Genomic DNA, 23,864 nt, shown 5'->3' with positions numbered 1-23,864 from the left:
ATGTCTGTAAAACTACCAGTTGCTTCTCTAATACCAGAGCAGGTTTAAGCAGTGATTTAACTGGGAACCTGACTTTGACCCTTCTGTGGACTGAGCCTGTTCACAGGTCTTTGCTCATGCCTGCAGACTAAACTCTGTTTAAAGGGAACCACTCTAAGCATAACTGGTGTCTCACTGAGAGACAGAACAGGAGGGGTTTTAAACCAGAACACAGCCCTCAGCAATTTAAACCTAATGCAGTCATTTGAAAGTGTAATTTCTACCCATTCCAATAATATGCCAGTTCTGCATTTCACAGAGAAACGTTAAAATAAGTAGAAAACTTTAGTTTACAAATGAAGAAGATCTTTAAAAAAGATTTCATGTAATTACCTTAAATAGTTCTTATATGCACCATTCCACATTGTGGAAAAGCTGAAATATGCAGTCTGTACTCCACAAGTTAAAGAAAAACAGAATTTGTATGTATTGGCACGAATACTTACATCTACATCTGTACACAGTAAAAAAAGCTGACAACCCTGTCCCACCAGTGCAGCGTTTTCAACTGCTCTCCAACACACACTTCCTGTGACGGCAACTAGTGGCAGCAAGCTGGGAACTGAGTCTTCAGAGTGTGGTGCCAAAAAGTTCCAAACTGCTTTGTCAGTCTCTGACGAGAGGAATGGGAAGTATATCCAAAAAAGTGTCAGTTCACTCATGTTCACAGGTCATCATTGCACTTCACTCTGTAAGCTCCTATGAGCAGCTTTATCTGTAAAGGCAAACAAAGGTTTCCATATCAATGGCCACACGTGATTACTGTGTTAAACGCTCCTAATGCAGGAGTGGCACAAGAAAAGGCACACAATTGCTACTGACTTAAGAAAGGAAAAAAGAGGAATGACAAAGTCCTTAATAAAATCAGTTTATAGTAGCCCTACTGAAATATAGATGGCTTGTTAGAGGACTCCATTAGAATACTGCAGCATCAGGTGGTGTTTGAACAAGTTAGCCCCAAATCCGAACCAGACAAACATATACTTCCATCTGAATACGCATTTTTCCACTTAAAAAAAGAAAAGAAAGTACAATAAAATATTTAAGAGTGTATCTTCAGTGCAACTTTTAAATCTAAAGATCTGGAAAATTTACTTGTGTGTCTAAGACAAAATCAGTGCTAGCAGAACAGGATTCATCTTGCAACATGCAGTTTGGTTTTCCCAAACCACCTGTAAAATGCAACAGACTATTTAAAAGCAGAGTGCATGCCCCAGTAAATATTTCCAACACACAAGCAAAAATGTCTGTATGCAAAATAATGGTAGCCACTCTTTCAGTCATCAAATTCACAATACAGATGGAGAAGATGTTTATCCTACTGTATGAATTATTTTGACTGCAACATAAAAACATTTAATTATAACAGAACTAACCCCTGGCAATGTTCCCAAGTTCTGGCAATGTCACAGGATATAACTGTAACTGATGGAAACTGGGATGAGGAGACAGAGGAAAATCCTTAGTTTTACATTTGCAACATGCAGCTAGAAGCTATATGAATGTAAAACATTCAGACTGTGGAAGAGCTATTGTACAACAAATAAACACACACATTTAATTTCGAGAACATTTTGTACCTTGGCAGTAGGAGAGTCTGCCAGCCGTATGAAAAGCTTGTTAAGGCCTGCAGTAGGGCTGAAGGAATAAATAAAGTGACTATCCTACAAGAAAAAAAGAAAATGGACAAAGTTAATGGTAGGTTATAGCTGAAAGAGCTATGTAAGAAGACTACCAGAACACAACATTTTCACTATGCTTGTTTTTGAAAGAACATTGTGTATGAATCTTTGATGTATGAGCCACTGGGAAAACAAGAGAACTTCAAAATTGTGCAGAGTGATGCATTTAATGAATTAAAAAAGAAACCCCAGATATTAATTATTAGAACTTTGAGGTAGGTTTTTAAGAACTTACTTGGCTCAAAAATGTGAGAGGCTTGGTCAATTAGAGAAGCCTTAGTCCCAGAATCACAGAAGGCTAGAGGCTGGAGAAGACCTCTCCAGGACATCTAATCCAAGCCCCTGCTCAAGCAGGGCCACCTAGAATAAGGTTGTCCAGCACTATGTCCCTGACACTTAAGTTGTAAATTTTTATGGAATCTAGCACAAGCAACTTTATAGTTCTCTCCATATCCAAAGAAAATTAAGTTTCATTTTAGAGAAACCTCATCATAATAAAAAGTATGCTTCATCACAATACTGTAAATTCAAATTACAGCATTGAGATCTCCCAGGCCGCTCTACAAAGACTTTATGAAATAGTTTTACAGTCAATCAGTTATATGAAAAGATTTACCAAAAATACGGGGAGCTGGAATTTGTCGTTTAAAACCACAGCTTGTACACTGCATGGTCCACAGAGCCGAGCAACAACATCTTTACCAAAGAAATTTGCATGGAAAATAAAGAGAAGAAATCCAGATCCTGAAAGGGAAGGCAACTGAGTTACATGAATTTGAAATGAGATCCATTATCTAGAACTGCCTACACTGGACCTTTGAAGACAGATGCAAATACAGATAAATAAAATGCATTATATGATGTATATATATATTAACAAACCAACATGCAAAAATCACATTTCGCAAGCCAGCGGATCCAGAAAACAACTGGCTTGGTCACCAAGTTAAGGACTTTTCACAGCAAAAGCAATTTTATGTGGCTGTTCAGAAGGAATGCAAATGGAAACAGCAATCCTCAGCACAGTTCACTTCTGTGGTTTCAGGTTTACCCACAGAGAGTTACGGAATTTAGTGTGGTTTGGGCCTAGTCAAGAGGAAAAACAACTGAGCCCAGTCAATTATAGATCTTTATGAACCGCACTGAAATTCAATAAACAGCAACTTGAACTACCCACAAATACTTCATTTTAATACATAAACTTACGTAAAGTTTCTTAGTTCTGTAAGATAGGATATCTATAGTCAAGAACTGGAAGACTTATCCAACTACTCTAAACAACCAGAAAACTGGGCAGATATATCCACTTTCAATCTCAGTTTAAGTGGATTATAATAGTCGCACTGATTTATCACCTTAAGAAAAATCAGTATCAGTAGATATTTCCCTGATATACTCATCAAAAATGACTTAGCTAAGCCAAGCAGCAGAGAATAGTATCTGAATTCCTGGAAAAATACAGAAACATTTCCAAATACCTTGGGAATTTGATTCCCAGCTTTTTCAAAGGGTTTGTGGGCAAAACAGTTGACTGCAGCTGCTTCCTTTTCCTAGTATTTCTAGACTGCATTTGTCTCAGGGCACTGCTAGGACTACATTCCAAGTCTTCAACACATGACCTACTGTCCATGAAACACAAGGATCCACTACAGGATCTTCTCTAGTAATCTAGTAAGCCTAGATTTTCCTGAATCATTAATTCTAAGGTAAAAGTTAACCACTCCTTTCCTATAATGCCTGTCACTGCGCTAATGTAACCCATGAACAAAAAGAAGTTGACACTCTGTACATTGCAATTAAAAAGTCTTAAATCCTCCCCCCCACAAAGCACACCCATAATACATCAATATGTAATTGCTCCCTATGTTCCATAATCAGAGCATTCTTAATGTGATGTACTGCAAAGTCACACAAAAATAATTTTGCATAGGAGATAATTTAAGACATGTTTTAAACATATTCTACCTTTTTTAAACAAACAAAAACCCCACTACAACAACAAACCCTCCCTACCTTCTGGCACATTTTGTGGAGGTTTATAGTTAAAATCCAAAGAAAAGTCTGGCCCTTCGCAGAGACGATGACACGCAAGTGGGAACACAGGCTCCAGCAGAGTAAGGCGAGTTTCAAAATAAATCCCGATGGTATCTTCTGCTACTTTTGAGAGCCTGAAAGACCAAAGAAGTGAAGCCTGTGCTACACACAGTGAATTATTTTACCAGACATAGGCTTGGTGAAACCTGATACACACACAAAAAAAGGATACCAGATCACCTTTTTATATTCCTGATTTTCAGGAGTGAATGCCTTCCTCACTAGCATTTATGCATAGAGGAACCACAGGTCCCAATATTTTGTTAATAAAATATCAGCAATCTGTGAAATTCTACTACTGGGTCCAAAAAATTAAAATGTTAATACAAATGCACTACAGTAGATTAAAAGAAAGAATCTGACTAGTCATGTATTTCGAAGGTTGTATGTACAGAAAGATATCCCAGAAACATCAATATATACCTAAACAGACATCCCCACTTTCCCAGCCTGACTGAATTATCAAACTGCCTGCAAGCAAAAATAAAAAAAAAAGTACATCCCTGTATACTTTTACTGGCAATACTAGGGGAAAAATGCAGTTCCTAGTTAAACTCTGTGAATAATACAGTGAAAAAGTAGCTATTCTACCACTAAATAGGCAAAGTGGGGGTTTCGTTTGTTTTTTGGGTGGGTGAGGGAGGCAGGGAGAGTGGCAGCCCAGACTTCAAAGAGAAACCACATTACCCACCGGTGTCTGGCACCTTTGCAGGCAGATTACTCAGTAATCCTCTTCAGAAAGCTGTTTTGTCAGAATTGGGGTTTAAATGCTTTAGCACAGCAGAGGTCCCGCCTCTGGCAGCTTTGTAGCTTTTCCAGCTATTATTCAGAGCACACTTCCCCACCCTGCTAACTGAAGCTATCATCTGCAGAATCTAAAACTTGAGTGTTTCACTGGAAAGAAGCCACAAGAATGCCTAAGCAAGCCCCGAAGTCCATGTAGCCTATTTTCTATATGCTTGACAAAGCCATATTAAATATGAGAAATTAACAGTCGTCCTTTTTTAGTACTGCCCTATTTTCCTCCAACCTGATTAAGAGCCATCCAGAACTAGAAACTGCAGCCCAATCACATCTCCTTAGATCTACTTAATCCCTTCTAATTCCCATGTATTTGTGATCAGAGCATTCTGCAACAACGAGATTCATGAGGCAGTTTTGCTGTGCGAAAATATTCCTCCACTTCAAACCTATCACTAGATCATTAAGTAGGATGGCCTGCAGAACCTGTCTCATGGCTTTGGGTTATTTTCTGTTGTTGTTTCCTGATTTTACATATTGATCTTTTAACCATTTTATTTTCCGCTTCACTACTACTACTATACTGTCATCCTTTCTGACTGACAAAAAGCACTGAACAGGTATTTTCAGGTAGTGAGTCTAAAAGCTTCCTGAATTAGCGAGAGCTGTGTTACTCCCTGTATAGTTCACATCAGCGTAGTGATATCCTCAGACATCACTTTGCAATCATCAATATTTAATTTCAACTGCCACTTCACTGGCAAAATTACATAGTCAAGATCTTCCAAAACTCATTATTTAGATGAGCCAAAACTGAAGGTGGCAGATGTCAAATAGGAAACAAATCGGCAAGGCATCAAACATCGAATGAGTGACAAAGTCTCACTACACTGATCTAGATCCTAGATCACTTATCTATCTGCATGCTTGCTGTTGCCTTCAAAACTTTAACTAACAAGTCATGATTTGCTTCCCTAGGCAAGAATCAGCATACTCCATTCACCCACTTCAGCTGCCCCTGCTCACTTTAACAGGTATCCAATTTCTGAAAAATAATTATTAGCTTTCATGCTTTTGGCACTTTTATTTCCCTTTAGCATTCTACAAGAGAAAGACATTCCCTATAGTGTTCATTGGCTCAGGACAGAAGTTTGATACAGTGATCTACAGTATCTCAGACAAACTTTACAGGGCACTAACAAGGGTGCCATCAGAATACTTTCCTCCTGGTATGAAACTGGATCCAAACGTTACTTCAGCAAAAAACAGCAGCACAAAATCTAGCTGGAAACCAGTCACTGCTGGTGCACCCCTGAGATCAATACTGGGTCTGGTCCTGTTTAACACCTTCATTAATGACCCAGAGGATGGTGCAGCAAACCCTCAGCAGTCTGGCGGGTGAAACAAAACTGGAAGGAGTGGCTGATAGCCTCTGCTGTATTTCTGTCATCCACAAGAGACCTCAACAGGCTTGACAAGTGGGCTGACAGAAACCTCACAATGTCCAGATATCTTTAGAAAGTTTCCAAGGACCTGACAATCTCTCTGAGCAGCCTGTGCCAGTGCCGCATCACACCCAACAGGAAAAATGTATTTCCTGATGCTCAGAGGTAGCCAGCCTCCTGTGTTTCAGTTTGAGTCCATTGCCTCTTGTCCAGTCACTGGGAACCACTAAGAACAATGTGACTCCATCCCCTTTACCCTATCACTTCAGGTGTTTTTTGACTGATACACACTGACCATTACAAGGCAGCTTCTGTAAAGACAGACTTAAAAAGTCAGCTGATGGGAAATACAAGAGCTATGAGGCAGAAAACAGCCAGGGCTTTCCACACACTGGAATAGAGTAAATTTGGATTACAAACTACTTGACAGATTGTCTTAGATTACACAGACAAAACACCAGGACTAAATCATCATGAAACAAGAAAAAAATCTTGCACTGAGACAGTGTTCTTCCAGCACTAACTATGCATTCATGACAAAACCTCACCTGCTGCAGAAGCCCTGAAACCCTCCCTGAGTCTTCCCCAAGTTTAGAGATTGCTGGGTATAATTTTCTGCCCATATACATTAACTACAGTATTCCAAATGGGTATTTGAAGAGTTTCCTCCTTCTCTTTATGTTTGTCTCAGTTTAACTCAGTATATTTTTACATGACCATATGACATCAACACTTCACATGTCACATACACTGCACTGCTCTTCAGTCATCCTGCTGCATGATGATGATGATGACGGTGACGATTTCCATCACCTACTGGCATGAAAGCTTTATGCCTGGCACTTTCAGCTCGTAGCTGATGGAAAAAGGTCCGACAACACCACAGCTGCCTGCACAGACTTCTCATGGTGTCTATGCTTGGTGTTCTTTGGTTTGATTTTTTCCTATGCTTTCCAGCAAGGTATTTTATTTGGCATGCTCTACTAAGAGCTTACATTCAATGGTCCAGTGCTTATACACTGCTAAGTTTTTCAAGATTGCAGTACCTTAAGTTAAAGGTATCTTTCACTTCTAGGAATTACCTTTTCCTCCTTTCCATGCTTATACTCAGTGTTTGAGCAAGTGTATGCCAATTCTGCTAGCTCACAGAATATTAATTTCACACAATTTATTAGTTAGCTTTCTGCTCAAATCAGATCTGGTTTCTTTCCTTACATTTTCCTTGACGTAAACCAGAATTATGACATGCCTAGCACTGCAAATGTCAGAACAAACTTCCAAGCACAGATTACTCACATTTCCAAGTGGCTCCTGAGCTGCTCATACACCAGGCTGTTATTGCACTGCTTAGCAAAATGCATGGCAGTGTTCTGATGCTTGGACAAAATGTTGCAGTCGGCTCCGCTTTCAATCATGAGCCGCACTATGTCAGAATTTCCTCTTTTACAAGCCTGTGTGGAAAGGGCGAAAGTGGAAGGACAGAAAACAATGACAAACCTGATAGAACACAACACAATGTGACACTGAACAGAACTGCAGAAGTGAATTAAAATCCAAAATTAGTTACAATTCAGAAGTTCAACTATTTGCTCTGTGAATGGTAACACAACTTGAAACCCCATAAATACTTTATCCAGGCCAATACTACAAAACCAACCCTACAGAAGCAGCAACGCTGAGGATTACCAAGCAGACATAATGAGGAAAAAAATCAAAAAAATTAAAAAAAAGAAAGTAAATCCCAAAAGTTCTGTGAAAACATCTGATCTGCTGGAGTTCAGTAACTATAAATTTTATTGCAATTGTTTACCTGAATAAATATGTTTTTGTAGAACTATTTAGAAATTATTAAAGTAACATTTCCAAGTGTCTGTTTTTCTATGCATCTCAGTTTAAAATGGTGCTTTGGGTATGCAGTAAATGTACAGAATTTGTCCCAGACTGGTACGTAGCTGCGTCAGACAGCCACTGTTATCCTCTGCGTGAATGTTCAGAGCTGTTCTCTGTTACTTACAGCAAGAATTTCGGGGCACATCAACCAGACACTTAAAAAAAGCACAGGAAAACCTAAAAAAGGTTTTACTTTGAAGAAAGTAAACACATGCTCTTGGTCACTTGTTTTCAAACACTTCACTCAGATAAATTAGGGAAAGGCACAAGAGACACAATATTTTTATCTTTGTAACACCTTTCAGAAGACAGCTTCTGAAATTTATCTCTGCTCTGAACTTTCATCTGCGCCTTCATTCCATCATCTTCTGTAAGTAGAACAACCCACCTGCCTTCTTCAAACCAAAAAACACAGAAAAACCTCACACCACCTGACAGAAAGGAATTGAGTGCTAAGATCTTTTATCTCTCCTAAAGAAAGGATGATTGAACTCCTAAGGTTAAGTAAGAGTGACTTGATAAACACATTGATAGGTTTATCCACAGAGGACTAACCTTGTCCCAGGAAGTCACTGGAAATGAAGATCCTATTCTTTGGATCTGGATTGCAAAACAAACCCCTGGAATAAGTCACCATTGGCTGCTAATTAGTTTGTATAGCTGTGCATCAAAGACTAATAAAAACTTTAAAAACAGCGAAGGTCAAGACTGAGGTTCATGGAAGTGGCCAAATTATGAGGGGACTTTGGATTGAAGTGGCTGAGGAAACCGCAAGTGAGTTGTTGTCTTCATAGAAAATGCCAACTCCCCACACTTGTTAAGTCTCACAGAGGCAGAACAGAAACAATACCACATTGTCTGGGCAGGAAAGCTTCTGTAACCTCTTCAACAAACAAACTACACAAACAGCCTACATATAAATACAGCAAGTTCATCCAAAGGGGAACTTCGGTGAAATTCATCACATAAAGAAAAAAATATTAAAAGCACAGACTGTTTTAAGAGAATTTTCCCATTACAACAAAATTAAAAATTTCTTTTGTGACTGGGAGAGAAATGGTGCAGAACAGGCACTGGGAATTAGACCGTAAATCAGCTACTTTATTTCTGGACTGCAATAAAACAGCAGGTGTCAATCACAGCAACACCCAAGTGAAAGATTTTCCTTTTGGGAAGTTTTCCTGCTGAAAATCTGATTATCTCAGCTGGAAGACCACATCTGCATTTCTTTGAGCTAAACAACAGAAGAGAATGATGATCCACATTTAGCACTGCATGCTGAAGGCATCTGCGTTTCTTGTTTAGATGTTTAGTACATTAAAGAAATGGATTAAAACTCTGCTTAGAGTAACCATGGATAGTATTTTTATTTCAAATATGGTACGTGTTGCTGAAATGAGTTCTACAAATATGTTTTTACGATTTATTAGTTCTCCAAAGGTATTCCTATAAAACCATGTAAGGAGAAACACAGGATTTACCTTCATTAAGGCAGTTTCACCACTGCTCTGCTGCATGTTCACATATGCTCCAGCTTCCAGAAGAATAGCTACTGTTGTTAGAAAATTCTGGGGGAAAAAAACAAAACCCAAACCACAACACAAGTAAAAGATATCTGATTTTGTTTCATAATACGTAATGACGCTTACTTAAAATTCATCCACAGAATTCAAAATATGAGTCATGGCACAATTAACATTGCTCTTTCCCATGGCTAATAAAGAGCAGTTCAGACTTAGGCAAGTGGACAGCCCTAATTATTTACAGTTCTTACTTTTTTCTAAATCTTGCAATAATAAATATCACAGCAAGGAAGCAGTGTATTTGCATCTGCCACCAAAGTGGAAGGAGGCTCTCTTCTGTACCTGGGAAAGCACATGGACCAACGTGAATGAAGAGCGCACCCATGAAACCCTGACTTGCTCTAACTTACTGCTTTGGCTGGTCTTAGTGTGGGAAGAGCTTGCCTCCGTGCCCATTGCCCAGCAGCTTTAAAATACCAAATCGTGTTTGATCAGAGATTTTCTTTCCAAGTGTCTCCAGTTTGGATCCTGTGTAGCCAGACAGCATAACACGGAATTCTAGCACAAGAACTTAAGCTCTCATAACAGACAAAAAATTCAGAGATACCCTCTGCCTCCACTTTTGCTCCTATGATATTCTCTCTCCAGGACAGGGTTTGTGATCAGAACTTATTTACACTACAATAACCAGAGCTGCTGAAATTAGGCATTTAAGGTCACCCTGCTGTATCTTGCTAACTACTTTTTAGGCATCATGCAAGGGTAAAAAATTGTGTACCACTTTTAAACGTAAGTAAAAGAGCCCAGAACCACAAATACAACAAAAACCAAGCCAACCTTTTCAGCTGCATGTATCAATGCAGTCGTTCCATTTTTCTGTCTACCATTAACTTTAGCTCCCTTCCTGATTAGCACCCGCAGAAGGTCGTCGTGCCCTCCAGCAGCAGCCAGCATTACCAGGGTCATTCCACTCGGGTCCTGGAACAAGAATCACTGCCATTATGAAAAATAATAACAATAAAAAGAAATACTTCAAGATAAATCAAAGCTGCAAGACAAAACTTTCAAGTGCATCAACATGTTTCACCAAGATTTCCCTCCCTGGCAGGAATTCACACATACAGGGCTGCCAGATACCAGCAAACCATCACCTCCCACTCCTCTGGCCTGCAGGTCTCACACTCTGAGCTCCACAATCTACAATATCCCCTGCAGTTCTGAGGACCAGAACCAGAAGCAGGAAAACCAGAATGAACCAGGAAGAAAGGCTGTAAGGTATTTGAGGTGGGGAAGACAGCAAGACTGTTGGAAATAGAAGTTAGCACCCCTGGAGAAAAACCACTATGGCGCATGTCAGCTGCTCCCACAACACTGCTTTTCAATTTTATCAGAGTGTAAGCACAAAGACACTTTGTGGCCAGCCAGTCTCCTCACTCATTCCTGCATTTTTCACCAGACCTTACAACTCACAGAATACATGCTGGCCTCACTAGTTCATTTGGTACCTTCCCTATGACACCTCAGAAGTCTTAGCATAATGTCAAGTTCTCAAAATGCTACATAATACAACTACACAAGATCACCAGTGAAAATACCAGTATTGGAGATTTTGAAACTCAAAAATGGAACTACAGTACTATTCAACAGGAAAATAGATCCTTGAAAGTAAACCCAGTAACAACACTGATGACAAGCTAGCAGGAAACTAATTATGAAGTCAAGTGGTCCCAGTGTGTCAAACAACTTTCAGGTTTTTGGGGCTTTTTAGAGTTTTGTTTCCCATGCACAATGTTTCACACAGTTTAACCACTTGAACTGATGGCTATCATTCTTAACAGCATCCAAAGTTCCACACTTGGTCAGTTAAATACACTGGGCAAGTTGGTTGGAAAGCTACTGGGATGGTTCTATCACACTTTATTTTTTCTTGGAAGAAATGGATAACAAGTACCGAAACTTCCAAGTCTGTACTCCTTTTTCATACCTTGTGCTATTTCACCTAGGTGAGATGGAAATCTGCTACAACACAAGAGGGGAAAGCTTTTCAAACAAATCAAAATTTGTATTCTTCCCTCCTACTGTCTTCCAATACTTCTACTGCACAAAAATTACCTCTTGATCCAAATTATATTCCTCATTTGAAGATAGCGCCATTTTCACTGTCATGTAGTCTCCACTTTTAACAGCATCTCTCAGAAGAGCTAGAAAATAAATTCAATGCTGTTATAGGATTTTTCCCTTAGAAATGTCAGCTAAGAAATACCCCTTCTTCCCGAAAAATACTCACTACTTGATATTGGTTCCGTTGATACATGATTCTCATCTTCTCCATCAAGATGCCTCTGGAATTCTTCTAGTGTCAGCCATTCTAACTGCATGTCCATACCCAAACTCAGGACTTGCTGCTTGCCATCTATCATGTGTTTAATTTTGTGGAAGAAAAAAACATGTAAAATAAGTAACAAATTGTACATTTTCAAGCTAAGGAACGCTTGCCCTTGCTTCAATGAGCAGCAGCTTAACAAACAACTACTGCTACTTTTCGTTCCAATAAACTCTGGCAGTCAGCATGAAATGGTTCTCAGCAGCAAAGGCTACATTAGGTTACAAAGGCTACATAAAATGCTTTTAGTTGAAAGAAACTGTTAATTTGTTGTAATAAATAAGGCTGAAGTGATTATGGGGAGGTGAACACTCCATTACTTTAGTAGCAGAAGCACTGGAAACACACTGAAAAGGTACCAGTGAGTTTCAAAAGAAAACTTCATTTCAGCCCCCTGCAGAGACAAGAACTGGAGCACCAGAGATAGTAGCAGGAATGGAGAAAATCTCAACCACCAGTGTTCTCCACTGGACACACACCCAGAACTTCTCAATCAACTTCTGCAGCAATGCAAGTTCATGTCTCTGCTGCAGCTCTTTCATTTCTCCTTTCCTTGTACACCTTGCTCTTTTAATTCTTCTATGAATTTATATTCTAGCAAAGATTCTTCTCTTTTGCAGTTATTCATAATATTTACTATTTTTTTCTTCTGAAGCTACATTAAACAACTCAAATGCACTTCTGATGACCTTAAAGCCTAGAATATTAAGACAGTTACCAAAAGTGACTACTTGAGCCACTAAAGACTACTACATAACAAAATTTGAGTAAATGACCAGCATCCATTTAGAAAAGATTTGTTCTCTTTCTGTAAGTACTGGAGCACAGGAGCAAGCCTAACATAAGACAAAAGTCAGGGAGAGCTAGTCCACCCCCACCTACCCTGGCAAGTCTGAGTTCCGACTGCTTTCCACATGGTACCATCTTCCTTTTCAGAAACGCAGTTTAGAATTGTGCATAAATTACTATTTCTAAATTATAGTTCAGTATCTGTGATGACCAGACAAAGGACAAGTGCTGCACAGAAACAATCATTAATCATTCTGCTTCTTACTACTTTCCTTAAGCACTGTAAGCATCTATGCCACTTTCAGAAAAAGGTGTTTCTCTAGAGAAGGAATGTATTCTGAAAAAAGTAATCCAGAGTTGTTCTGAGATCAAGAGCAGTAACACTAATAATCCACTTTACTGTTGGGAACAGAAACAGAACCCAGACATTTTTCACTGTGTATCTAATCATCCAGGGTTGTATAACGTAACTCGTCTCTGTCGCTAAAGCAGGAGGCAAGATGTTTGTCTGATGGGAACCCCTACTAGTTTTTCTAAATATAAAAGGTACATTTAGGTATACACAGCATATTGTCAGAACACTTCTGAAAATAGCCAATAGTTGGATGAATTCCTCTGAAAAAAAAAGGTTACTATCACATGCCAGCGAAGCACAGTTGCCAATGTTAAATTAAAAAGGGCAAAATCATGACTTGTCTACAAAAATGTCAGACTTCTAGATACTTCTGTGCTTCATACAGGAAGTATATATTAACATTCTCACAAAGCATGTGCTAGCAAAGCCATTAAACAGAACACTTTCACTTCCAAAAATAAAAACAGAATGCCTTATTTCTGGTGAATGTATTTGTTACAAAACTACACAATATCTGCCCTTGTAGAAATAAGAAGAGAATGCCCTGAAGGATCATTCCCTTCTCTGCTTCAAAAATTTAGCACTTACTTTTTAGGACCTTCTGTTCTTTTCTGGTTTTTTCTTCTTTTTCAGACTCTTTCTTCTGAGTTTTTTCTTTAATTTCAGTTTTCTTTACTTCTTTTTCCTAAAATCGAAAACAAAGATCAAATTTCAGTGGTAGAAAAGAAAATATAAAATAAACTCCTTTGACCAACAATAAAGCATATTTACAATTAATACTACTGAAACCGGTATGCACCAATCTTGTACACATTCCTAAGAATTAAACAGGTGAGTCAGGAATTAAGCCTGTGGAGGCTTCTTCCCTAACAGCAGAGGTACTATTTCCTGAACACAGTAACTTCAATTCGTATTTTTACTGCACCCCAGCCATTCAAGTTGCTTTATGGAAAAGCTGCAGATGTGACAAAACCAGCATTCTGAAGGAAATTCAAAATTACTAACTTTTCATTTGTTCCAAATAGTGAACCTGAATAGAATGTAATTATTTCAGAGTATTTAACAATTTTGTAGCACCGTATTCAAAGCATTATGATAACATCAACTTGAACCTCAACTGAGAAAACTTGATATTTGGACACAAAAGGTTCCAAGATTTCCAATTTATACAGACAGAAAATTATGGCAACAGTTATTTCTGGAAAATAGACTCAGCAAAATCCACCCGAACTCATGATATCTCTGCAGATGTCTGAGCTTAGCAGTATCTAATATCACAGAAAAAATCTTACTGTAGGTATAGATATGTAAACAAATTTGCTAAAATGGAATTCAACTGTCTCTACCAAAGTTTGCCTTTCTCCTTCTTTAATCTTCTCTCTCCACTCAGCAAATTCACTGCAGAGTAGGTTGGACAAGGCTCCTTGGCATGGCTTTTTATCAGTCTCTGACACTAACCTGGCACAGGGAGTAGCACTGTCTTTCTGAAAAACAGCCCTCACAAAAAATTTATATATATGCTACCATCTGGAATAGCAAAAACCTTAATTAAACCAGATTAATTTGGTGTCTCATTATGTATTAGCAGAGCTGAGACATTTAATTGCTTTCCTCACTGCCTCCCTTCCCTTCACAGAGCTTGGCTTTTGATCACTGACGTGATTACTGCTAACACAGGCAGCTGTTAATCCTGCCAGATGCTCGGTATTTAGGAGGAAATCCGTAACTCACTGAAGGGACTACCAGATATTTGCTACAGTGGGACTGTTAAAATCAGTAATCCTGAATTCTATTCCAGGTTTCTAATGCTGATCACGTGCACAACATACACATTTATTTCTGGAGGCAAATGAAATGGCAGGAATGGTTCAGCATGCAAACTGACCCCAAACAGAAAATACTGTGTTACAAATTGACATGATTGCTGTTCTATAAGCAGAGTTACAGACACAGGTACCTGAAATACACGTAATGACTTTCTTTGAAAGGCATCATCTGCTTGGGCTGACAACTTAGTGAACAAAAGAACCCCTGCAGAACTCTCCACCGAACCTACCCATGCAAATCAGCAGCTGCTCCAGAGAATAACTAACTGGTTACAGAAAACACTGCTTGAGCCTTCTATATTCAAACGAAGCAAAGAGCAGAACACCTTCCATACTTTCCTGGTACCTCGGAGCATGACCACGAGAAAAGCATAGAGACAACTTAGTGAGAATGCTGACTGAAGAGCCACAAGGAAACCCACTTTCCTCTGCTGTTCTTTTATTCATGGTCAAGATGACAGGAGTTCTATACTACTGGTAAATAGAACAGAATTCTGAAGATTTTTCCAATTCCTGTCTCTCTCTCTCACAAATACTATAGCCTCAAACTATAAGTAAAATATTTGGCTAATAAAGGACCATACCATTTCAACTGATTAAACAGTCTTCTGAAACTGGCCTATCCCTCAGAGTAATTCCTTGTTTTCCAGAGCTTTCACCACTAAGATCCTGCAAAAACACTCTTTTGTGTAGCTCTACTCTGAGATTATGCCATAATTCTTTATCCCCAAAATAACTTACTTAAGGCGACCTGCTCCATACACAAAACAACCACAAGCAGAGGACCACTGCTGAGCCTGCAGAAGAAACTTTAAACCATGGAATTATGGTCTCTGAAGTGGGATATAGTCCAGTAAGTATCAAGGTGCTTTGGCTGCAATCCTGTTAAATCAGAACACGGCTGCTCTGAGCAGCCAATGTTTCATGAACTGCAAACTGTATTAGAACAGGCTGAAGCAGCTGAAAGAAATTATATTCCCAGAAACATTACAAAAAACATTTATTTTTGTCACAATTTTTTTCTTTTGCCTTTATGATACTGCTCTTCTTAAAAGACTGCTGTATTAAATAAGGAAAAATAAACATCCTGGTATGTGCTTAGCTCATTTCTTACAACAGGAACAGCATTTCTATTTAATATTAAACCATGTCATGAAATTAAGCATTTGCTGTAAGCACTCCATGTCTAACAAGACAAGCCTGCTACACAGTTATCTGAGAGACCTGGGCTTTAGAAGTGATTTCAGCATCCTAGCTCTCAGGTTGGTGCCACCACACATAAGCCCTAAGGGAATGGCCAGTGCCTGAGAGAGCAAGTGTTGCTCAACACTGTTCCATCTTACTACACAAGCAGAAAAAAAGTCAAAGGAGGAAACTCTTGAAGGTGGGCACAAACACAGCTAAAAACAACAGCATGCCTTGTACAGCAGCTGTTTCTTTAAGTTCATGCAGCTCAGTACCTTTCCAATTTGTACTTTTCTCCTTGCCATCATGAACAGTCATGGTTTGAGGTATCTGTACCTGGAAGAGGACTAATTTTACCCCCAGCCCCCACCCTAACCATGCTTACCTCCCCAGGGGAATCAGTGGGCTTGCACACCCTTTCGTCAGCACTCAATCTCAAACTCTTCTGCACTGGTGAAGGAGCAGGTGACACTTTCTCCAGCTCTCCAGGTACTTTTTCCTGACCTGTCTGCTTTTTGTGCATGCTCTTCTTCTCTAAATGAGTGTCCTGAATTTCTACTTTTTCACCTTCTTCTCTACAGTCTTCTGCTTTTTGAACTTTTTTCTTCTTTCTTTTTGCCCTAGTATCAATACCATCATCTTCATTACTTGCTGATCCATCAAGATGTTTATCAGTAATGACATCTTTTTCATCAACTTCTGGTTCCAATCTCTCTTCCCCACTAATTACCTTTTGTTTCTCATCTTTGTTTTCAGAATTTATGTTTGAATTTTCATTATCAGTTCCTTGACAAATTGAATTATCTACAGTGCTTGATTCTGAGTCAAACTGAACATCTCCATGCTTCCCCTTCTGTGATTTTTTATTTTCTTTAGAATCTTCTTTAGATTTTATTTTTGAATCTTTAACTTCTCCCTTCTTTTTCTTGATTTCTTTAGTATCTTCTTTCTTTTGTTTCTTTGGGTCCTTTGGATCCTCAGTTTCTAAAGTCCTTTTTTTTGGCTTTGAATCTAAAACCAAAGTATCTGAGGAATTTTCACATTCTGTTCTGGGCTTTTCCTTGACTTTTGGAGACTTAGATTTTTTCTTCTTCGAGTCATCTGAACTTTTATCCTCTCCCTCTTTCGACTTCTTCTTTTTCTTCTTGGATGAAGCATCGTCTTTTGTTTCACTCTGCCAGTCGCTGTCAGACTCTGCTTCAAATATATCATCATTTAGAGATAGTTTCTAAAAGGTAAAGAAAAAAAATTCAAGTTTTTCCTTCCCCAATAAACTATCACTTTGGTACAAATTATACAAAAATGGCAGTGGTCATGCTTGGGAAAAGTAAATTTTTAAGCACTTTAATCTTTTGATCCCTGCCAAGATCACTCCTCATTGCCAAATTGCAAAATGTGATAATACAATTCTAGCTTACTTACCTAAATTACATTACTATCTGCTTGGATGAGAATCAATACATGCACAAACAATTCAAGTAAACCAATTATATACATCCAACAACCAGATTCCACAACAGAACTAAATCTGAGCTATTTTACATCAAAAATAATTGATCTGATTCTGTAAGATTTACCTCCAGGTTTGCCAGAAGCAGGGTACCAGTTTCCAAAAAGGATCCTTACACTGCTTTCTCAAACTAACTGAGCAGTTAAAAAGAAGAAAAGAAAAAGCCATGCTCTTCCCTCTGGCACCTAAGCTTTCTGTATTCCTCTCTTACCAAACTTAACAATTACATGTTAAAACTCACTGATTTCCTACAGAAAGCAGAAGGGTGATTGAAATAGTGTGAGAGTGACAAGACAATATGCATGTGGGTAGGGAAAGGGGGTTATTCATGTTGTCAAAAACAAACTATAATGACCCCACATTACTTATATAATCCCATTAGAAATGGAAATGAAGTTTTGATGGATTCAGTCTACAAGCAAACTCGTCAGCAAAAAAATCCTAACCAGAGAACAGCAACAAAATTAAGTTTCATAAGAAACAAAGCAGTTTTAGATGAGATTCCTTAAATCCTCCTAATTCCACATTTCAAATGCCTTCCCTTCTCCCCTCCTCTCATTACTAGAGTCTAGATAGGAATTATGTCTCCAATGTAAGATACCACAAGTTGAAATACACCTGTAAATCTTTTTTAACAGGTTTAAGCTTATTATCCACAACCTTTTTTCTGAATTCCAGAAGCACTTCTTTGCAGTCCTCCAAGTGAACCTCTGGTTCCCAGGTATCATCATCAGAGCTGTATCCTTTCCACCGGACTTTATAGAGAATTTTACCCTGTAAGAAAAACCCGCAACATTTAATCCCATATGGCACAGTATTGCATCAGATAGTCAGTTCTTGAAGATGTCAGTGCGTTGGAGTCCAGGGCATTCCTTTGGGCGCCCTGGGAGGCCACAGACCTCGGCAGAGAGGTCTAGGACCCGAGCAAGAGGGTTTGAGATCTGTACAGGGGAGTCTGGAATCTGTACAGGGGGGTTGTAGACCCTGGCACAGAGCCCAGAGAGACACCGTCTTTGACTTCAGTCCATGGAAAAAAGCTTCTAACACTGAGAGAAGAATTACAAGTCACAAAGATGTGACAGACAGTAGTGTAGTGTGTCACAGGGTGGAAAATCTTGTAGGTTTAGGATTCTTAGTATGTAGGTGCATGGGGAACAAGATGGAGGATTTAGGGTGTTGCCCTGAGTTCTTCCTTCTTCTCCCCTGGCCTTCATCTTCTGGTGACGGTGGCACAAAGTAGTTAAAGGAGATTGGGTCAGAGTAGAGTAAAGACCCCTTTAGTATAGGTAATAGGCCTTGGCACATAATTGTAAATAAGGTGTACATAGTTGTCTGTATAAAGGCAGCAACCTCCCATCGTAAGGGGAGTCGTCCTGTGTCCAAGCAGCTGTGAACATCTAGGCCAGGCACAGAGAAAATTGTAAGATAAGAAAACAATAAACAACACGAGAAACCAAAGAGAAAAAGACCTTGAAGACTCCGCTTTTTTCTCGCGTCTGGCTCGGGGCCTTCAGAGGGCAAAAAAGGCTCACTCGAACCACCACCTGAATCTCGGGAAAAGAAAACCAAACCCAAGAATTTGCATCCCTGGGTGGGCATTCCAGTGGAGAAGAAACCCGAGATCAGTGGATATACAATTTTGTGTATATAAAAATCAGTATTTCTGTAGCTGGAATAGTTTAATCCAAAATACTTGCAGTATATAACATTTTTTCAGAACCACAGCTACAATGTACATATCATAAATTCCCAGTCAGTTTATCAAAATAGGGTTTCTGACACTTATGAAACTTTTTTTAAAGTTTTAATATTTCTTCCATAAAAATTTTAAGCTTGATTGTTTTCTCTTTGCTGATTAACTTGATACAAACCCTTAAGACTTCTAATGAATTAACACCATTCACCAAGTTTCACATTTATTGGTAATCAATTCTAGTTTTGATAAACTGAAATACCAACAATTAGGAAAAAAACCCCAGCAATGAGATCAAGTTAAACCTAGACAAAAATCTGAGCCTGTGCATCTCAGTGGAGTTAGTTACAAAGATTTTGGTAGATTACATACAAAAATCTGACAGGATTGAACTTCATTGAGGGATAAAATTGCACCCTGGAGCTTCTATCCAGTTTTTTCTACTAAATTACGAAATCCTTTTCCATTAAAAAATTAATTTTTTAGCAAATGTGATAAGGAAAGCACCCTTGGAGAGGCAAAATAGTACCTCTCATGTTCAAACATGGCCTGATAATGCTCTCAAAGACCTTACAGTGCTAACCAAGCCTGGAGAAAGAAAGCTCCAGAAGAATTGTCTTTTGGCACTTACTTTTAAAAGTCTATGCACAAATTTTTGCCTGAGCATAATGAACCTTTGGCCAAGTGTATACACATGCCACTAAACTTCAGCAACCAACTAACCAACTCTATTTACAATCTTCTGTATTTTGCTTCACAGATATCTAAATAAAGAAGTAGCCTATATTCAAACATCTTAGTTTAACATTTCTCTTAAAATTTAGCTTAACCCATCACTTGATTTAGGAATTAAGTTTTCAAAATCATATTCCCCTCTCCTTTTTCTTTCTTCTATTTGAGTTACTTATAAAATAAGCAACCAGCAACTTTCTCATTACAGTCACAGAGTGTGTTAGGTTATAAGAGATCTCCAGAGCTAACAAGTAAAATGCCCTCTCAAAGCAGGACTGCCTACATCAGGCTGCTCAATCTGCCCAGTCAGTGTGTCTATGCAGGTTTCCCTGTCTTCCAGCTTGTGTCCACTGTCTGTCTCATCCTTTCCCTGTGCACCCCCAAGAAGGATCTGATTTTGTCCTCTCGACATCCTTCTGTTAGATACAGGTATTACTTTGATCTCCCCTGATTCTTCTCTTCTTACTGCAAAGCAAATCCAGCTCTCAGCTTCCTAACTGTTTTCACTGCCCTTCCCTCTGCTGTGCACGTGTCTCTTCTGTCCTGGGGAGCTCAGGACTTCACACAGTGCTCGGGGTGCTTCTCAGCCCTCTGAGAAGAGAAAATGAAGCACCTCTTCATCTTCTGGCTGCACTCTTGGATGCTGCTGGCCTTCTCTGCTGCAAGAACTGCTGACTCATGTTCACCTTACTTGCCTGTGGGGACTCCCAGCTCCTTTGCTGCAGATCTGCATCCTAGCCAGCTGACTCTCACCTGCCTGGTGACACAGGGTTATTTTCAGATGCAGGACTTCTTCTAGCTGCAGAGTTAGGTACATCCTTGTAACTCAGGTACCAAATAACCTACAAGTCCTTTTTTCATTAACTGAGAAAGCTGTATAAAATAAAGTCTAATGCAAATGCAAAACCATCTGGCTGTTGAACAACTACATCCTATACATGGAAAGTGACAGAAAAATGCAGCTTAGGAGAGTGATACAAAATTCAGTTTAAGTGAAGACAGAAGACTGATCTTCGCACTTAAGAGACACAGTTTTACACTCACCTATCAACACTCTTTCACTCAATTTTTTTTTTTTCCTCTGTTATCACTTAGAAAAATGCTTCCAAGCATTTTTATACTGCTTTAACTAGTGATGAGCTGGAACAAACTCATATGGAAAGGGGTACCACCATGTCATTAAACAGCAGAGTTAAAACTTCCCATTTCCACTGGGCAACATCACAATTTGCACCAGAGCCTGTTGTTTAACTGAGGTGCAGTATGAAAGACATTATAGATACACTGAGAGAATACATTTCCAAACTTTCCCTGCTTGTTCTGTAAAGTAGGACACGTTAATGTTTTATTAATGTTTTATTTATCCACAGGTCTAACTCCCCAGCCCAACCCCAACCCAGGAGTGCTGTCTCTCACCCTACTGCTACTGCCAGGCCCAGCAACACCAGTACTGTGTGAAGGAAGAGCATCTCTGTGCAGGGCTCTCCAGCTGTCACACTGCTGTTCTGTGACAGAACACCCCCAGTGGCCTCACCCACTCTGGACAGTGGCTGACTCACTCTGTGGTGACACATGGCTCTGCCCAGCCATCCTGGAAGTTACACCTGACTATGAGTTCCTGCCTTGCCCTGCACTGGTGGAGCCCAGGAGCACAGGCCTTGCGGCAGAGCAACTGAGAGGGCACCTGATGCCTTTGGAGCTCACACCACAAAGCCACAAATCAGCATGTGCTGGGTGCACCCACACGCTGGAGCTCAGGGCACTGACCCAGCCTGGAAAACTCAAGCACACAGAGCTCAGAACGTGTGCTGCGTGCTTGGAGGGGGATGGAAAAGAGACACCCTGTTACCAGCACGTGCCAAGGACATCTTTAAGATGGCACTTGATGTATTCCAGGACTCTTTAATGGTATGTCTCACCACGACGACCATCTAAACCCAGAGATTTCAGGTTCCATCCCTTGGGGGCGGGTGGAAAAAAAGAAAAAGAATCCTCTTGTTTTCAAGCCTGACTCATGTTGTCCAACACTTCGAACAGGCAAAGCTATAAATACTGTATTACCCTAAAAGCATAACATTATCTTAAAACATTATCATTTTTCTGCTAAGGTGCAGTTTAATAACATCACAAATATCCAAGAAAAATGCTGATGTGAAGGTTCTCCAGCCTAAGGGTTCCAAGATTCTGAACGTTTACGTGAAATTGACAGAATTTTATAATGTCATGTACCCGACGGAAGCCCAAAATAAAAAAACACAAATTAGTTACAATAAAAATCTTTCAAGCACAAAATCATAACTCCCCCCCGTGTTAACTATTTTTTCTATTTGCGGTTTAGAAAAATTTTTCAAGAACTTCAATCAGCCTAGGTTGCTGTCAAAGAAACAAATCAAGGTCTGGTATTTCAGTTTAAACAACGCAAGATCGCTGCAGCTAATTATTTTAATTAGGAGAAGAGTCTCTTATTTTAGGCGGTCTTCCCCCGTTTTCTGTGTGTGAACACGGCCCCTGGCAACATACCTTGAAAACACCTCTAAAGTTCTCAGTTATAGTCAGCCCTGCCCATCTCTACACTAGAAGATTTCACATCAAAACAGCACCGCAAGAGACAAGAGCAGTTTAACAATGCAGGCAAAACCCAACTACTTAGCAAAAACTTATCTTCGGCTGAGAGGACTGAACCTGGAACAAGGGACAAAAAGCCTCCTTGCACAATTGTGCAGAGCGCTTTACATCGCAACTGTAACGGGATTACTCTTCCCACGTGCTCCTCGCCCAGTGTGGGAGACCCGCGCACTCACCCCCTCCTTCTTCACGTCAAGGATCTTCTCCACCTCGAACACGTCCTCCCCCTCCTCCTCCTCGTCCGCCTCGCTCTCGCCGCCGCCAGCCTCCCCAGCGGCTGCTGCCGCAACCCCCGCCGCTTTGCCCGCCCCGCCGCCGTCTTTTCCCCCGTCCTCATTCTCCGCCGCCGCGGCCCCCGCCGCCTCCTTCTCCCCCTCCGCCCCCTCCAGCCTGGCAGCCGCCTCGGCCCGGCTCCCGGCCGCCGCCGCCATCTTGGGCCGAGTTTCAAACGACAAGGGCGCACGGCGGCTGCGACACGCGCGGGGCTGACATCCGGGGGGCGGGGCACCGGCCGCCCCAGCCAATGGCCGCGCGCGCAGCCCGTGACGCACGGGGCCGCGAGCCCTCCGCGCGGCCGCCGCTGGGCGGGGCTTGGGAGGCGCCTCAGGGACCGTTCCGGTGCAGCTCCGCCCATGGCTGGGGACAGCCCCGGCCGTGACTGGGGACAGCTCCTCCCATGGATGGGGAAATCTACCGCGGGAGCGGCGTGCTCGGAGCCTCGTCCGCCCTCGTTGTGCACGCCTCCAGGGATGGGGCACCCACGGCTTTTCTGTGGCCTTGGACACTTCCAGCCGTGGGGCATCCACGGCTTCTCTGGGCAACCTGTGCCAGCGCCTCACCACCCTTAGGATTCCTTCCTAACGTTTAATCGAAATCTCTCCTCTCTTACAAGCATCCCCCGTTGCCCTGTCGCTATCTGCCCATCACTCTTCCTCTTTTTTGTAATCCCCCTCTAGGTACTGGAAGGTGCTACAAGCTCTCCCTGGAGGCTTCTCCAGGCTGAACAATCCCAATTCTCTCAGCCTGTCTTCTTAGGAGAGGTTCTCCATCCTTCTAAACATCCTGGTGTCCCTGCTCTGGACCCGCTCCAGCAGGTCCCTGTCCTCCCTGTGCTGGGAGCCCAGAGCTGATGCAGCACTGCAGGTGGGGTCTCAGCAGAGCAGAGCAGAGGGGCAGAATCCCCCCCCGGCCCTGCTGCCCACGCTGCTCTGGATGCAGCCCAGGACACGTTTGGCTTTCTGGGCTGCGAGTGCACAATGACAGCTCATGTCCAGCCTCTCACCCACCAGCACTCCCAAGTCCAAGCAGGGCTGCTCACAGTGTATTCCTCTAGACGGTATTCCTGCTTGGCG

General features: G+C 40.8%; 1 protein-coding gene across 1 annotated transcript; it reads right to left on the bottom strand.

Moving 5' to 3' along the window:
* Positions 1 to 442: 442 nt before the first annotated feature.
* Positions 443 to 22,958, bottom strand: MPHOSPH8 (M-phase phosphoprotein 8). Its single transcript, XM_066175827.1, has 13 exons — positions 22,689 to 22,958; positions 18,123 to 18,236; positions 16,338 to 17,180; positions 13,530 to 13,626; positions 11,702 to 11,827; positions 11,527 to 11,615; positions 10,252 to 10,392; positions 9,373 to 9,459; positions 7,298 to 7,452; positions 3,735 to 3,889; positions 2,338 to 2,465; positions 1,620 to 1,703; positions 443 to 754 (listed from the first exon to the last, which is right to left on the bottom strand). Exons 1-13 carry the CDS (start codon positions 22,941 to 22,943, stop codon positions 704 to 706), a joined length of 2,325 nt encoding a protein of 774 aa, XP_066031924.1. The 5' UTR covers positions 22,944 to 22,958; the 3' UTR covers positions 443 to 703.
* Positions 22,959 to 23,864: the final 906 nt, after the last annotated feature.

Source organism: Chamaea fasciata, unplaced genomic scaffold (assembly GCF_029207755.1).
Source record: "Chamaea fasciata isolate MVZ Bird 193981 ecotype frontalis unplaced genomic scaffold, bChaFas1.0.hap1 SCAF_2, whole genome shotgun sequence".
NCBI lineage: Eukaryota > Metazoa > Chordata > Aves > Passeriformes > Sylviidae > Chamaea > Chamaea fasciata.
Note: the sequence above shows the minus strand (reverse complement) of the source record. Positions and strands in the feature narration are given on the sequence as shown.

What these genes read in the sequence shown, in the direction of transcription:
- MPHOSPH8 (XM_066175827.1), bottom strand. Translation starts at nt 22,943, where the DNA reads ATGGCGGCGGCGGCCGGGAGCCGGGCCGAGGCGGCTGCCAGGCTGGAG. An exon ending in TGATACATGCAGCTGAAAAG is followed by an intron (nt 9,460 to 10,251) that starts GTTGGCTTGGTT and finishes TTTTTCCCCCAG; the next exon opens with AATTTTCTAACAACAGTAGC. An exon ending in GTGAAACTGCCTTAATGAAG is followed by an intron (nt 7,453 to 9,372) that starts GTAAATCCTGTG and finishes CTTTCCACACAG; the next exon opens with GCTTGTAAAAGAGGAAATTC.